Consider the following 18,014-nt stretch of genomic DNA (forward strand, 5'->3'; position numbering starts at 1 on the left):
ATCCTGAGCACTACATAAAAATAAATAAATAAAACAAAGAGTAATGTGTCAATCTACAATTAAAAAATAGTTTTTAAAAAATGAATAAAATGAAGGCATTGTGTTCAGCTACAACTGGAAAAAAAATAGGAAGTTACATATGTACAAGATTTTCCCCAAGTAGCATTATTTATAATGGAAAAAAAATTGAAGTGACCTAAAATTCTACAAGTTGAAAAAAAGGCTAAATAAATTATGGTAATTTTGTACAATAAAATATTATGTACTATATTTTTAAAAAACTGAATGAAGACTCTTTCTAAGTACTGTGATGAAAAGATGTTCAAGACATTAGGTACGGAATTTTGTGGTATCCTTTTTATGCAGAAAATGGGGATTTTATACATAGTAATCATTTGTTTATTAATACATAAACTGTTACTATTAGTGAAGCTTTCCAGAGTTTCTTTAATGCTTGCTTAGCATGCACAAGGCACTGAGTTCAATTACCAGCACTGCCAAAAAACCAAAACCAAAACAAAACAAAAATCAACCAAATAAAAAATGATAAAAAGTATAGCATAGTATGTACATAAACTAGTAACATAGTCATTTATCAAACATATCAAGTATTATGTACTGTTCATAACTGTATTTTTTTCTGTTACTGGGGATTGAACCAGAGGTGTTTTACCACTGAGCTATATCCTTAGCCCTTAAACATTTTTTTTTTTTTAATTTTAAGACAAGATTTTACTAAATTGCCCAGGCCATCCTTGAACATACATTTCCCCTACTTCAGCTCTCAAATAGCTGGAATAATAGGTACCACCACACCTAGCTGTATATATACTATATTTTTATATGTCTAGCAGCATACTAGGTTTGTTTACACCAGCATCACTACAAACATGTGACTACATGCTGCACTATAACATTATGACATGACTAGGTGATAAGAATTTTTCAGCTCCATTATAATCTTATGGGACCATTGTCATGGACTGACTCATTATGTGGAAGCTGACTGTATAGCCATTTTAAAGCTAGCTTTTTTTATCACTGTGACCAAAAGACATGACAAGAACCATAGAGGAGGATTCAGAGGTTCAGTCCATGGTTGGCTGACTCCATAGCTCTGGACCCAAGATGAGGTAGAACATCATGGCAGAAGGGCATGACGGAGGAAAACAGCTCAGAACATGGCAACCAGGAAGCAGAATAGCTCTTCTCACCAGAGACAAAATATAAACCCTAAAGTCTCACCCCCAGTGACCTACTTCCTCCAGCCACATCCTACTTTCCTACAGTTACCGCCTAGTTAATCTATATCAGTGGATTAATCTATTGGTTAGGTTACAGCTCTCATCTAGTCATTTCATCTTTGAAAATTCTTACATTGTCTCACACATGAGCTTTTGAGAGATACCTCATGTATAAACCAAATAGTCACATTATATGTAAATAATATATCCAGTTTATCCACTTACTAATGCATCCAGGAATGATTCCTGATCAATTCATAGAACACTTTGACATTCAATGAAAGTACTGCAAAAAACATTTATTGGCATTCAGCTGTTTATTATGAATCATAAACTTTATTATGTGTTTGGTTTATTATGCATTAAGTGCTTGGTAACTTTGATCTATGTCTGATTAATTTCCCAGCTCATGGTAGATCCTCAGTTAATGTTTAATGATAACAGATAGTGAAATGGCCTATTTATAGCTGCATAGTACTTGATTGTATGGATGTGCCATAGTTTATTCAACCACTCTCTTGTGTCTGGGCACTTAGGTTGTTCCTATACTGTATTTTGCAATTACAGACTGCTGCAATGAATAGGCTGGAGAGTGTATACTTTTGTTGTTGAGGTGTATCTTCAGGGTAAATTCCCAAGAGTGGGATTGCTGGGTTAAAAGGTAAGTGTGCATATTGTGTTATTAGGTATTGCTAAATTTCCCTTCAGAAGAGTTGTGTCTGTTGGTATTCCCATCGGCACTGTTGTATGAGAGAGAGTATTGGTTTCCCTGTAGCCTTACCAGCAAACATGTTGTCATAACATTTAATTATCCCTGATCCAATGAGTGAGAATGGCATCACATGTTGTTCTAATTTACATTTTTCTTTGTGTGAGATTGAATCTCTTCATGTTTAAGGGCCATTTTTGTATCTTTGTTGTGTTTTACTTTAAAAAGTTGTATCTGATACATTTTTTGTTATCATTAGGTCATTCACCTTCAATTTGCCAGGACGGTAATACTCTATAAATAGCAGACATTAATACAACTTTTCTCTTTCAGATCTCCCATGGTGGCTTATTCTAATTCGGCAGAAAGCATTGGTGGGCAAACTCCCAGGAGACCATGAAGTCTGTAAAGTTACCAAAATTGCTGTGATATCACTTTCAGAAATGGAACCTCAGGATCTGGAGCTAGAGGTAAGGTGAAATCAAGGGAGATTCTATGGGAACCTGATGAAATGTAATAGCAAATATAAGGATCTGATTCAATAGACAAGGAACATACATTTTAAGAGCTGGATAATATCTTTAAAATAGTTTAATCCTGTGTTTTTCAAAGTTCATTTTTAGTATTAGAACCCTTGCTTCAGAAACTTTAAAATCCAGTATGTAAGACACATGCAAGCTGAGCCCCTTTAGTTGAGGTGGTGTTGGGGTTGAGGATCATTGGGGTCTTGCTCACTTGACTTCTCTGGAAAAGCTACCTTTCACTTCTAGGGAGCCCTGGTGCTTTGCACAATTCAGTTTGAAAACTCCTGATTTAGTGGGAGAGGAGTCAAGAATGGGAGATTTAACTTTTACTCGGTCTTCTTTCATATATATATATATATGTGTGTGTGTGTGTGTGTGTGTGTGTGTGTATGTGTGGGTATGTATATAGTATGTATACATATGTATGTATATATGTACATATATGTATGTATATATGTACATATATGTATGTATATATATGTACATATATATGTATATATATTTTTTGTGTAAAAAATTTCTAAGCATTTGTTACTCTTATAGTTTTAAAAGGAAGTTTTTTAAAAGAAGGAAAACCACTGCTGTAGTATAGTCTTGTATAGTCTTTTCATTTTTCAGGGGAGAAACCAAGCCCACAAGTAGAGTGACTTAAGGCCAAAATAATAATATTGCATAGGACAAGTGGTTTTTCACCACAAGGTGCTGCCTCCAATAGCATTTATAGATGTCTGCTATTGGTATGGGGATTTGACATGTAAAAATTGTCATCACTTGGACATATTTTATTCACTGTGTGATGTGCTGGGCAAGCTTTGTGTGTTACTTGGATTATAATATCAGTCCTAGAAACACCCTGTATGGTAGGCATTGTTGCACATAATGAAAGGAAGCTTGGCAAAGGTTAAGTCATACACCTGGCACGTGGTGGGGTCTGGACCTGGTACTCCGGTAGTCTGGTTCTATATCCCTCTGCTGAGCTGCCTTCAAGTTACCTGAACAGAAGGCAACAGACAATAAAGCCCTTTAGAACTTAGGCTTGAATATTAAGCCTGGAGTCTCTGGCAGTCAGATTTAGAGGAGGGAACTGCTCACCTAGAGTCTTGTTCATTGTCCAGGTCATTAGTTTGCATATTTGGCACTCCCAGCCCTGGAGTACACCTCATCTAGAGAGGATTTGGACCCTTTTTGGACTTTTCAGGGAGGTTTTCAGATTCCTCATGGCCACCAATCTGTAACATTTTTGAGACTAATATCTGTCTGATATAAATGGGGTAAAGAAGAATGTTGGGAAATAATATTTACATAGAATTTTTAAACACAAAAGTGTGAATATTATCAAAGTTGTATGGATTTCTATATCCATACTTTTCTTGATAGTCTAAAGGAAAGAGATTATCTTCACATAAAAATGAAAATTGGGGTGCTGGGGCTATGGCTCATAGAGCACTTGCCTAGCACATGTGAGGCATTGGGTTCGATCCTCATCACCACATATAAATAAATAAAAAACAAAGATACATTAACAACTAAAAAATATTAAAAAAAAAAAAAAGGAAATGGGTTTTCCCCCATGTGGCAATTGAGTATTTTAACAGCTGTCAGGGGGGCTGGGGATGTGGCTCAAGCGGTAGCACGCTTGCCTGGCATGCGTGCGGCCCGGGTTCGATCCTCAGCACCACATACAAACAAAGATGTTGTGTCCGCCAAATACTAAAAAATAAATATTAAAATTCTCTCTCTCTCTACCTCTATATCTCTCTTTCACTCTCTCTTAAAAAAAAAAAAAAACAAAAAAAAACAGCTGTCAGTATGTCACTTAGATTAACCAAAGATTTTGGTTCATATTAGGAATTGGATTTATGTAATGACTTTTGCTAATTATGGTAACAATAACTATAAAATATTTTCAGAATCTGTCTTGATGAGTAGTTTGGTACATCTATCTCTCAAGAGATCATAATTTTTGAAATTTGCACTTGTGCATTTTCTCCTCTCTCCTTTTAATCCTGATTTGTGGTAAGAGCTTTGTTACAGTGAACAGCAAGAAGGACAAAGAACTAGCTATGTTAAAAATCACTAATTTCCTGCTAATCTTTTAACATGTTAATTTAAATGTTTGTTACCCATTTCAATTTCTGTATGACTCCATTTTAGAAGCTTAATTTTTTTTACAAGGTCCTCACTTTTTGTGTATTAATAATTTGATTAAACAGTAAATCGTAAAGGAGAAGAAAAAAAATACCACCACTTAAAAATAATTCTTTTTAACATTCTAGTTAAAACTCCAGTAAATTTTCCATTGAGTGTTTCCTTTTGCCTCAAGCTTTTGGGAGTACAAATATTATTTTCAAATTTTGCAGAATAAGTTTTATATTTTATATTTTTACATATTTTTTCTACTTCTTCCATTTGTCATGAACATGTATATTTTATGCATAAAAAAGACTTGTTAAACAAAACTAGTTCTATGTCTTCTTAATGTAGTATGTCTTTCTAATTTGGATGTCTGTGTATCACTTTGAGTAGTCTACTGCTTTCATTCTCTCTAGTAGTGCCCTGAGGCTCTTTAGTGTGGGCAGCCTTCTCAGATTTGATAAAGCCTTGTCTGTCTTCTGTAATTGGAGCAGAAACAATTTTATTTCAGAGTCTGGTATTAATAGAATTTCTAGTTTTCTGCTTCAGTTGCCTTTTTTACCCAAGGTATATGATTGTTTGCTAGTTTAAAAAAGTAATTTACATACTCTAATTCACCCATTTAAAGTATATAATTTAGTGTTTTTTAGAATGTGCACAGAATTATGTGACCATCACCACAATCGATTTTAGAACATATTGTTTCCATCCTCAAAGAATTTGCCTATTCTGGACATCTCATGTAAATGGAATTCTATAATATGTGACCTTTTGTGATTGATTTATTTTACTCAGCAGAATGTTTTCAAGGTTCATGCCTGTTGTAGCACATCAGTACTTTATTCCCTTTTATTGCCAAATAATATTTCATTGTATGAGTATACTACATCTTTTTAAAAATTTGTAATCAGTTGATGGACATATTTGAGTTGTTTTCACTATTTAGGTTTCATGAATAATGCAGCTATGATTTTGCATACAAGTTTTTGGTGGACATTTGTTTCCGTTTTTCTTGGATAGGTACCTAGGAAGGGAATTGCTGGGTCATATGGTATCTCTGCTTGACTTTTTTTTTTTTTTTTTTTTTTTTGGTGTTTTAAAAAGATCATTCTATGTATTCGCACAACCACTGGGTCTAGAGCATTATCCTACAGTATAACACATTGATATTTCTTAGAGAATCATAGGAATATTCATACTAAGGTGGGTAAGTGATGACCATGAGTATCCTCATGTTCATGTCAGTTTAGGGCATGTTTTGCTGTTTAAAGTTTTAAGTTGTTGATGGACCTTATTTTATTCATGTGGTGCTGAGAATCGAACCCAGTGCCTCACACATGTGAGGCAAGTGCTGTACCATTGAGTGACAACCCCAGCCCTGTTAGGTGAGTTTTTAATAAATTTTCAGGTTCCAGAGTTATTTTTTGGATTTTGGGGTTGTGGATAAGGAAGTTAAAGAATGGTGGGCATATATCAACTCTTTTCCAAGCCTTGGAGGAGAGTAGATGAAAGAAATAAAAACAAAAACAACATTGCAGGGCTTGGAGAGAAGGAGGAGTTTTGTGGACCATAAATGGAAAGGTAGATCAAACTCAAGCCATAGGCTTTCTGGGTTGGATCCAGAGCAAGGCAGTAGCACATGGAAATTGGCTCTGCATGATAAGAGGACAAATAGAGCTTCATAGGAGATGGGAGCTAGGAGCCTGGAGCTGTAGCTAAGTGTACTTACTATTGTAAGACATGAGCTCAAGCGGAGCTACTCAGCTCATGAAAGTGGGCTGTTAGATTGTCTACACTAAGTAGGAAAATCCTGCATCAAGAATCTCCTGTTTGCTACTTCCAATAAGAAACAGTAGCCAGGGCAAAAGATTAAGCATCTGTTAGCAATGGGCATGAAGTGGTGAGGTTGATAACAGAGACTTTAGGAAGGAGATGACTCAAGCTCTGTTGCATGAGTGATCCAGTGGATGGTTTCGGCATATCAGAGAAGGAACAAGATCTGGGAAATAGATGTTGATCAGGTTTAAGGATGCTGAATTTGAGGGACTAGCATCTAGTTCCTCAGTGAGAGGAGCATATCATTATAAGGGTTTTGAGCTCAGAGTGAAAAAGTAGCATTAAACAGTGATATTTAAAACATGGAAAGAAGGTGACACTTGCTAGACAGAGCATGAAAAAGGAAAAAAGAGCTGAGGACAGAACATTGGGAACACATACCAACACACACATACCAACAAAGGTGTCTGAGCAGGAGCAGCCAGAGCTAGGGGAGAATACAGAGAGATTGGTGTCATGAGAACCAAAAGATGGGACAACAGGAAGTGATTGTTAGTGCTGCAGACATTCATTCTTTTTCAGAGTTGAGGAGGTTGTTGTCTCACTCCCTGTGCAATTTAGAGTCAGACTAGTGTCCTCACAATCCAGAGACAGGAGACTATACTCTGCTAACTCTCAGAATGGATTCAGGGCTCTGAAATGGATTTAAAAAAAAGATTCTCCCACATGAGAACATGTTGATAGATGGTAGGGAACGAGGCTGTTAGAGAAAGGTTGGGACAGGAAAGAAGGGTGTATGATGAGGTGAGGTCCTCGAGGAGACACAGACAGAAGCCAGCCTTGCTGAGAAAAATGGACTCCACCCTTCTGAGAGTGAGGAAGGTGTGGGTGCAGACTAGATGTGCTGCCACAAGCTTGCTTTAAAACAATTAGATCTTTAGAACAGTCTGATATATTCCTGGGGGAAATTTTTGCTGGCTTGAATGTTCTTAAAGAATAACTATGTCTAATAAATGCACAATGTTCTGTTTTGAATATTAAAATTGAAACCACCTGGGGGCTGGGGTTGTGGTTCAATGGTAGAGCACTTGCCTGGCAGGTGTGAGGCACTGGGTTCAATCCTAAGCACCACATAAATAAATAAAACTAATTAATTAAAAATAAAGATATTGTGTCCATCTACAACTAAAAAAATTTTTTTTTTTAAATTGCAACCACCTGTAACTAGGGATCCCCACTGCTGGCACTGGGGATTGAATCCAGGACCTTATACATGCCAGGCAAGCACTCTACCACTGAGTCAAATCCCCAGCCTTTATAATTAGGGTTTGAGTGTGTTTTCAGACTTTTAAAAGAAAGTATTACTAATATGACTAGATAATTATTAACATTCTGTATAAAAATTGCTTGGACCCACAAGCAAAGCAGCACAGACAAGTAACAGGGAGAAAAAGTTTGATCTTTTTGAAACTGCATCTTGGCTGTCCTAATAATACTACAATGAGGAAGGGAGATGATGGTCTTCCCAGGACTACTTATCTGCCCCCTGTGAACCTAAGAGTTCTACTTTTATTTGTAGCATCAGAGCCCACTCACTCATTTAACAAATATTTATTGCAACCTGTGCTGCCTGGTGCTGTTAAGGCACTGGAGATATGTGAGTTAATGAAATAAAGATCCCTTTATTATGGAGTTTACATTATAGGAGGAGAGGCAGACGATAAGTGTCAACATAATATTATGAAGTATGTTGGAAAGTAATAATGCTAATGTAAATAAAAGTTGAGCACAGTAAGGGTGGTGGAGGGAGTGCCCAGGAGTGGAAGTTGTGATAAGATTTCTGAGAGGAGCGGGTCCAAGGGGAGAGAATAGCTAGAACAAAAGCCCAGAGGTGGAAGTGTCCTGATGTGTTGAGGAACAGAAAGGAGGCTTAATAAGGTGGAGAATAGCAAGGTGGTAAAGACAGTGAGGGGAGCTAAGGATCTGGTTTTGAACATGTTGACTTTTAGATGTGTGGTAGAAATCCAAGTGGAATGTTGGGATATGTGAAGCTGGAGTTTGGGGAGAGAACTTGGTTGGAATTATGCATTTGGGAGGGAGGTTTTGACATATGATAGATGGTATTTGGAGCCATGAAACTGAGTAAAATTACTGAGGGAGTGAATATGCAGGTGGAGTCGTGTCAATGATTGGACTTTGGCCTGTCTAGGCATTAAGGAGTCAGGTAGTTGGAAAGCATCCAGTCAAAGGGATAGAGGAGGAGCAACCAGTGGAAGCCAAGTGAAGTTTATCAAAGAGGGTGAAGGAGTGATTAATTGCATCAGATGTTGCAAGAACCAAAAATCCACCATTGAGTTCAGCAAAATGTAGATCTTGCTGAAGATAGTGGTTTAGAGTATTAACAGGACAAAGCCGAATTGGAGTGTGTTAGGAAAGAAGAATTAGAGGAGTGGGTTGGAGGTGATGAGGTGCACAAACTAATAGGACAATACCTGTTTGAGGAAGCAGGGTCAAGGGGAAGTGTTAAGAGGAAAGAAACATCAGTATGTTTGAGGATGAGAATCATAAACAGAAAGAGAGGAGGAGAGAATTGCTGGAGAGTTGTCTGTATGCTTCATTTTTTTCTTTCCTCATCAACTCAAGGTCTTGTTAGTTTTCCTTACTTGAAGGGAAATTAACTTGATTTTGCAGGACTATACTGTCTTTTCTACCTCATCTTTAGTCCCCTTATCTCTAATGGTGGTGCAGGAGCAGCTTAAAGTTGTAATCATGTAAAATCAAAAGGAGATCAGTAGAGGAAAAGGGACCATGGGGTGGGAGGTGGGAAGTGCTGGGGAGTGACATTGGCCAAATTATATTGTTATATCATGTGCATGTACAAATATGTAACAAAAAATCTTATCATTATGTATGACTATAATGCACTAATAAAAAATTTGGAAAGGGAAAAAAAGATCTTTCATTATGCAAAACAGTTTATTTCCCTTCAGCCTGACCCCCTCATCAGACTAGCCTAGAGTATTCTCTTTCACAGTCTAAGGGTTGTGAAAAAGAATGAATAATTTTGAGGTGAATTCTACACTTTCCCAGAATGCAGAAGCAGCTTGCAAGTATTTCTCCTTTTCTAAAAATAGATTTCCCTTTCTGATAAATGTCAGTGTGGTTATGATTAATAAAATGCAAATTTACTTAAGAGCATATATGCTATAATATAAAAAAGAAAAAACTTGTGATGTTGTGAACACATGTGAATAATTTTTGATAGCCATGATTTTGAAAAGGCATTAATAAGCTAGAAATTTCACTGTATCTGAAAACTTGATCCAGTTATTAGTCTCTACACCCATTTTATAAAACAGGATAATTTCTTTGTCTTTTCTCTCCTTTTTCTTTCTTTCTTTTCTTTTTTTTGTGGTACTGGGGATTGAATGTAGGGTCTTATGCATGCTAAGCAAGTGCTCTACCACTGAGCTATATCCCCAATTCTTCTCATTTTTATTTTGAGACAAGGCCTGGCTAAATTGCTCAGACTGGCCTCAAACTTGACATCCTACTGTCTCAGCCTACCTGAGTGACTGGGTTTATAGACATGTGCCACTGATCCTGGCTCTCTCCCTTTTTATAATAAAATTTGAACTAGCTTTTGTTCTCATCTGTTAATTGTTATTTGTTAAGACACTAATAATAATAATCATTAGAATTTAATAAACAGTTCTTTTAAAAATTTTTTTAATTATAGGTGGGCACAATATCTTTATTCATTTATTTATTTTTATGTGGTGCTGAGGATTGACCCCAGTGCCTCATTTGTGTTAGGCAAGTGCTTTACCACTGAGCCACAACCCCATCTAATAACTTAGTTCTTAATATGAATTTCCCATATAGTATAGCTATAAAACTAGAGTGTTGAAGAAATGAAATTGGTCTATGTATTATTAATAAAATTGTGTATCCTTCAGAATATGTTGAGATATGTGAAGTAATATGTAAAGCTCTTGACTCTAACCAGGTAGCCTATTTTAGAACTTTCCATACCCTATACTTTTCTCAGCCAGTCACACTTATGGTCCCATCCTCCTCTTAACCTTTATCTGTTAGATTACACATTTCCTGCAGCCCTTAATTATCACTCCTTCTTCCCTTCCTGTTTTTCTTCCTTTCTTCCTTTTTTGTAGTATTGGGGATTGAACCCAAGGGTATATACCCCCAGCTCATTTTATTTTTTATTTCTAGACAGGATCTTGCTAAGTTGCTGAGATGGGCCTTGAACTTGATATCCTCCTGCCTCAGCCTCCTGAGATGCTGGGATTTCACCACTGGCTATTGTGTCTTTAAATTTAATCTCTGGACTCATATCAAATGTTATTATGCTGATTTCACTAGGGTTTGTGAGAATAGAAGAAGGGGAATGGTTGAAATGTCCAGCTTTTAAGATTCCTAATAGAGCAGACCCCAGATATCTTCTTAGCCAAAACAATTAGTGATCATGAATGTATATTTAGGACAGATTCTAATAATGACCCTGAAGCATAGCAAATGGGTATTAGCAAAATTTTTATTCTTTATCTTACATGTCAAAATAAATAATTTTCACTATTGGTGTCTTCAGTAAGGTATCTATCATGCCTCTATTGAGAATGAAGTATGAGATTGTTCTCAAACTGTGACCACTAAAACCTTGTGACAGAGGAGATGCCAATTTTCAAAGCATTAATAACCTCAGAACATTTTATTCTGCAATTATATTAGATAAGAATTTATTGTAATTATGGGCCTAAACTGAATTTTTTGCCTCTAAATCCTAAATATATAAATCTTTACTGTGGTTTTTTTAATCATTGAAACAACAGCTGTTTTCTATCTACTTAGTCTACTTGGTTGTTTCACTAACTCTTGAACTTTTAACCCAAATGCATGATCAATAGCATTCACTTCTATACTTTTAGACACCTTTAACAAGCAGTTATTAATTAATAATGAATCATCTTTCTCTCCCTAATTATTTAGCTCTGTAAGAAGCATCATTTTGGGATTAACAAACCAGAGAAGATTATACCATCTCCTGATGACTCAAAGTTTCTACTGAAGACCTTTACGCATATTAAATCCAATGTGTCTGCTCCTAATAAAAAGAAAGTAAGAGTTTAGTTCATATGGGTTTGATTCATCTTTAACTAATTTTAAATTGAGGGGTAACATTTCTGGCAGTAAATTTATTTTCAAACTATTTGTTCTATTGAAGCAGTGTCTCCTCATGTTCTTGGGATTATTCTAACTTGGAAGTCTTGCATTACCCATATATTTTACTTTTGTTTGTTTGTTTAGTACTGGGAATTGAACTAAGGGCATTGTACATGGTAAGCAAGCTCTCTGTCATGGAGCTTCACTTCCAGCCTTACTCAAATACTTCACATTTAATTCCTGCAGTAATAGTAGGTTAATTTCTTATAGGTTAAGGAAAGTAAAGAAAAGGAGAAGTTGGAGAGAAGATTACTTGAAGAGTTGCTAAAGATGTTTATGGACTCAGAATCCTTTTATTATAGCTTGACTTATGACCTGACCAATTCCGTGCAGAGACAGAGCACTGGGGAGAAGGACAGCCGTCCTCTCTGGCAAAAGGTACAACTCACAGATACAAGCAGGGTTTGCCCTCTGGAACAATTGCTGACTGTTTCGTCTTTTGTAAAAAAACTGAAATAATGTGTTTTTGAACTGGATTATCTCTGTTTTTTTTCTAGGTTGATGACCGATTTTTCTGGAATAAATATATGATACGAGATCTTACTGAGATTGGCGTGAGTAGTTTCTAAAGTTATAGTTGTTATATAATCCTAAATTATAGTTGTTAGCAAATTTTTTTAAATTGCATTAAGATAAATTTTTAAATCTCACTATGTTTTCCCCTATGGAAGGGAATTAGTTAGCTAGGAAAAATCAAGGCATTCCTTTAAGGCAGTTTTCAGTTCCATTGCCTAGGTTCCTACAAGATAGTTGTAATACAAGGCTGTGAAACTAATGTCCAAAGAGTTCTGTGAAGAAGTATTTTGTTTGTACCCAGTCAAATGTTGAAGCCCCCGTTTCCTGTAATGGTACCACTCACTTCCTTCCTTTTCCCTCTTTTTTCTCATCTGGGAATTGGAGTAGATAAATCCCTAAGGCCATTCCAATACTGCCAGTGTTTGATTCAGAGAAGACACAGAATATAATGAGATAATTACATCTCATCAGAGGTTCTTTCTTGCTTGATAATCACTTTCTTCCTTCATTCTTTTACTTATGTTGGAGAATTATGACCATGCAAAGATAGTTCATTCATTCAATCAACAAATATTTATTGAAGCCTTGCTATTGCCACTTACTGTTTTGGATACTAAACAAAGCAGGCAAATAGCTAAATAGGATCATATGTTATCTTTTTCTTAACCTTCAGAAATTTTCCTCCTTTCTTTTTCTTTCCATAAGTGTGGTTTGAATAAATGATTTTCACATTATCTAGTGGTGTGAAGTTTGAAATTGTTCTCACCTCTATTTATAAAGCTGATCAAACTATGACCACCAAAACCTGGTGACAGGAAAAATAAATGCATGCACAATAAGTATAATGAGAACTTGTTGTGTATTATGACAATATTGAGTTATATTCTGCTGAATTTTCTCAAAAAGATTTACATTACCACTTAAAACTGATACTTGAAATATAGGTGACATTTGGCAAAACACATTTCTCTGTTCTTGTCATGAGCCTTGCAGTTGTGGCTAGAATAAAAACACAAATAGTGAAAATGGTGATGAAGAATAATGAATGCAGTAGACCTGTCACCTCACTGTTTCAACTCTGCCTTCCTAAAATCCTATCTGGAGGCTCTCTAAACAAAACAAAACAGATGGAACCTGGACTACCTGGTTATAGAAAAAGGTGGATTTGAAACTGATGCTGAGGGCTGGGGATGTGGCTCAAGCGGTAGCGCGCTCGCCTGGCATGCGTGCGGCCCGGGTTCGATCCTCAGCACCACATACCAACGAAGATGTTGTGTCCGCCAAAAACTAAAAAATAAATATTAAAAAAAAAAAAAGAAACTGATGCTGAGATCAAGGCTGCGTCCAGTTAGGAAGATGAGAGAATGTAGAACTAAGAATAGCTTTCCGGAGGCTTTTTATATTCTCTGCATATAGTCAATTGAGAAATCTGAATATCCTTATTCTGAAAGAAAGGAGGAAAATCTCTAACTCTAATCTATACTCTCCTAATTATGTTGGATGACATTTTAAAATAAGATGTATAGGACTGGGGACTTAGCTTAGTAGTAGAATGCTTGCCTAGCGTGTGTGAGGCCCGAGTTCAATACCTAGCAGTACAATGTTTGTTTGGTTGTTGTTCATTTACTGTTTGGATTTTAGTTTGGTGAAGCAAGTGTTTTTCTAAGCTAGAAAATAAGGTGGACTTATGTGTTTCATAATAATCAATAAGAGTTGATTGTATTTTATTGAAGCCTTAATATGATAGTGAGCTGAAAATCAACTTTTAAGGATCTGAACATTGTGGTACATACCATAGCCCCAGATGCTCATAATGCTGAGGTAGCAGTAGCAGGATTATTTGAGTCAAGGAGTTTGAGATCAGCTTGGGCAACATAGACCCTACCCCTAAAAAATAAGTAAAAATAAAAAAACTTTAAAACTTTAAAGCCTTATTTTTGTATACCAAAAGGAATAATCACAAAAGTTACATTTGTGAAATACTTACTCTATGGCAGGCACTGTGTTAAACACTTTACATATATAATTCACTTAGTTTTCACAATAACCTTATGAAGTATTAGTTATTCCTATCTCAGGGAGGAGGACATTGAGGCATGGTGTGGGCCATTTCCTTCAGCACTTTTGTGAGTGGTGGAGCTTGAATTTCTACCCATGCACTCTCCTGTGTTACCTTCTCTCTCAGCTCTTTTAAAATGATCACTAAAGAAAAGGAAAGGCCTTCTTTTCTTTTTTTTTGGCAATTGAAACCACAATTCATTTAAATCTCTTTTCTTTCCTTCCTCCCTTAGTGTTCAGTAAGCAGAAATATGGGTGAAGAATGGAAGGTTTCTGCCTCTAATAAGCTGACATGTATGTGCTGACTCTTGTTTGCCTTAAGAAAGTAACAGTACTATACAGAATATAAACAATGCATTGTTCATTTTGTTTTCAGATGCCAGATGTGGACTTTTGGATTATCCCCATTATCCAAGGTTTTGTGCAGATTGAAGAACTTGTGGTTAATTATAATGAATCATCTGATGATGAGAAAAGCAGCCCAGAGACCCCCCCACAGGAGTCCACCTGTGTAGATGACATTCACCCACGATTTCTAGTGGCTCTCATTTCACGGCGGAGTAGGCACAGAGCAGGTGAGTAGAGGGCTATAATGGCATACAAATTAGATCCAGACAAGAATGGAAAAGCTGCAGATGTGTTGAAATGCTAATGATGGTTATGGATTTGGAAGCACAGTTGGCTTTAAAGTGCTTGGTGACTCTAAATAGTGATGTAATTAGGGACTAATTTTTGAAGAGGATTAATTAGAGGAGAGTTAGCAAAATGAGATAGAAAAGGAGATTTATATATACAGAAGAGAAGGAAGTCACTTGGGATGTGCTTTTTAATATTAGTGTTCCAACTGACAGCCTGTACCCCAGTGGTAAATTCTTCCTGAGTGCTAGTGCCTTTGGTGGAGCCTTTCTCTTTCAGTTTAGAGGAGCTGGTTTAGATTGAACTTTTTAAAAGCAAAATGCATACAGTTATGATTTGGGGTAAATTGATACTGTTCTGCCTGCCAGTTGTAGGTAGGATCCCCGAGGCTTTCCTGGAAGACTTATATTTAATTAGGAAGCCTCATCTACTCAGACTAAAGTTTTTAAAATGTTGCCATTTTCTGTTTTAATTTTCTTTCAGGAATGCGCTATAAACGAAGAGGAGTGGATAAAAATGGAAATGTTGCAAATTATGTGGAGACTGAGCAATTAATTCATGTTCATAATCATACCCTGTCATTTATTCAAACACGAGGCTCGGTGCCTGTCTTTTGGAGCCAAGTTGGGTATCGATATAATCCAAGACCTCGGCTGGACAAAAGTAAGCATGTCATTTATTTGGTTTGCAAATGATTATTTCAGAGAGAATAATTTTTTAAAAATTAGGTACTTGGTAGATTTAGAAGTGCTTTGCCATATAGTTAATTCAAAATGATAACTCTTAGGGCTGGGGATGTTGCTTGATGGTGAAGTGCTTGCCTAACATGTGCAAAGCCTGGGTTTGATCCCCAGAACCACAAAAACAAAACCAAAAACGCTTACTGTGAAATGTAGTAGAAAGTGATATAATACTCACAGGATAGTAATAGTTGACTGAGTCATTTATTTAACATTAAAAGTTTCTTGGGACTGGGATTGTGGCTCAGCGGTAGAGCGCTCGTTTAGCACGGGCGGGACCCGGGTTCGATCCTCAGCACCACATAAAAATAAAGGCATTGTGTTGTGTCCGCCTACACCTAAAAAATAAATACTTAAAAAAAAAAAAAGTTTCTCCAAGATGGTTGCTGTGGCACATGCCTGTCATCCCAGCTATCTGGGAGGCTGAGGCAGGAGGATGGCAAGTTTGAGACCAACTTGAGCAACTTTGTGAGACCCTGTCTCAGAATAAAAATTAAAATGGCTGGGGATGTAGCTCAGTGGTAAAGTGCCCCTGGGTTCAATCCCCAGTACCACAAAAATAAATAAGTACATAAATAAATAAAAAGGTTTCTACATCAGTAAACCACCTTATTTCACAGATTTTTAAATTGCTGTTTCTTTGAAGACTGCTTTATTAAATGTTTAACTTTGAAAAAAGGGTACCTGTAGTCAATATTTGTAGAGGCAGGAAATAGCTTAAAGATGAAATCTGCCAAAAAAAAAAAAAAATGAGAAAACTTTACTCAAATGTAATTTATTTTTAAATTGAGAATTTCATTTTCTTCCAGTATTTTAACTTCAGCATTGTAGTACTAAGTCATTTTTATCTAATTAGATTACTAAATGTGGTTGCTTTAAAATTTTTTCTTATAGTATTTTTTTCTCAAAAGTTAATTTGTGTTCTTTGGGATAATTCAGTAAGACCTCAGTTTTTAAAATATCATTGTATTAGAGTGATTTTTATTTTTTTAATTGTAAGTCACATGAAACCTTTTGTGAGAAGTAGACTGGATATATAAATACTAAATGTCATAGTTTCACAGTTGGCACTTTCAGGTGTTTTAGTGTAGTCCAATAGGGAAAAACAATCACAGATCTTTGGCTTAGCATTTTATTTTTTTCCCTGTTGTTTTTATTGTTAAATATCAGTTGAATGACTATTTTAGTATGACATTTACACAGAGATTTCACAGCAGGGAATTCAGTTATTAAAAGAATGGGGCTTTTAGGTGTTAAGATTAAGAAGTTCTATGTCAGGTAATTTCCTGGATGTCTGAAGTTGTCAAACTCTGTTATTTTAATCATTATAAGGTTTCATCTAAGACCTAGCTGCTAACAAAACAAAACATCTGAAAAGACAAAGTACATGCTATACAGAGGTATGGGGTTAGAAAGCATTAAAATGGAATGTGCTCAATTACATTACTTATACACTTGACAAATTAGAAGCAAGCTAAGCATTTTCTCTTGGGGAATTAGTTGGTAGCTATATCTGAGAGCTAACTGAAATGTTGCAGGCAAAAGATATTTATGGGTTCCAATTCAGGTTATTCAGACAAGTTAGAAAATGTTGAACTCAAAGTTTACATTTTGCCAAAGCTGGCCCTGGCAACTCCTTAGGATTAGATACTAACTGCAAGTAGAGAGTTTATGGCATAAGAAAATATTACAAACATGCTTGGTGGTAAAGCATTCTTGCTCCTCCCATAGGAATAAAGATTATTCAAACATAGATTCTTTGGGAAATCTTATGGGAGCATATTTAAAAATAAATGTTATTTTTAAAAATTTAACATATCATTGGGTTGATGTATCTTTATCTTTTTAATTTAAATAGGAATAATTTGGTTGGGTTTATTTCAAAATTAAAATATAGTAAGTAGCCATTAAGCATTTTAATTCAAGAGAAATATAAATGTAAAATTAGAAAAGCTATATCCTCTCATTAGCATTTTATTTTTAAAATAATAGTTAGACAATCTTAAGTTTGAGTTGTCAATAAATTATTTAGAAGTAAGAATAAAGATGGAATAGACAGTAATTTGTCTTAAACATGGGAAGGAAAAATAGATTTTGTATCACTTCTTTGTAGGTGAAAAGGAAACTGTTGCCTATTTCTGTGCCCATTTCGAAGAACAACTGAAAATTTACAAAAAACAGGTGGGCTTTGATATGCAGTAGTAAAATGTTTCTTTATCTATAGAATTGACTGTGTTTCTATTTCTTTAAATTTCATGGAAATACAATTTATTATTCATAATTAAACAAAGCAGCAATTGTCATGAAGTTAAAAACCATGTATAAACTAAGAATATTTTTTAAAAAGTATTTATGGAGTCAATTTATTTTATTTTTACAGTATTGGGGATTGAACCTAAGGGTGCCCTACTATTGAGCTACATCCCCAGCCCTTTAA

The 18,014-nt window shown here is 35.7% G+C and overlaps 1 protein-coding gene across 4 annotated transcripts in view; it reads left to right on the plus strand.

The window, feature by feature from the left end:
- The window catches only part of Inpp5f (inositol polyphosphate-5-phosphatase F), a 66,926-nt gene that overhangs the window by 25,583 nt on the left and 23,329 nt on the right, over positions 1–18,014 (plus strand). For 2 of the 4 annotated variants that reach the window (XM_048791305.1, XM_048791307.1), the window contains exons 3-9: positions 2,287–2,423; positions 11,394–11,522; positions 11,838–12,005; positions 12,125–12,181; positions 14,578–14,776; positions 15,321–15,500; positions 17,691–17,758. In XM_048791305.1, the coding sequence (XP_048647262.1) occupies positions 2,397–2,423; positions 11,394–11,522; positions 11,838–12,005; positions 12,125–12,181; positions 14,578–14,776; positions 15,321–15,500; positions 17,691–17,758 (828 nt within the window). In that variant the 5' untranslated portion in view covers positions 2,287–2,396. Of the gene's footprint in view, positions 1–1,811; positions 1,906–2,286; positions 2,424–11,393; positions 11,523–11,837; positions 12,006–12,124; positions 12,182–14,577; positions 14,777–15,320; positions 15,501–17,690; positions 17,759–18,014 lie in introns of those variants that run through there. The other 2 variants (XM_048791306.1, XM_048791308.1) reach the window with 2 other exon arrangements.

Source organism: Marmota marmota, unplaced genomic scaffold, assembly GCF_001458135.2.
Source record: "Marmota marmota marmota unplaced genomic scaffold, marMar, whole genome shotgun sequence".
Taxonomy (NCBI): Eukaryota; Metazoa; Chordata; class Mammalia; order Rodentia; family Sciuridae; genus Marmota; species Marmota marmota.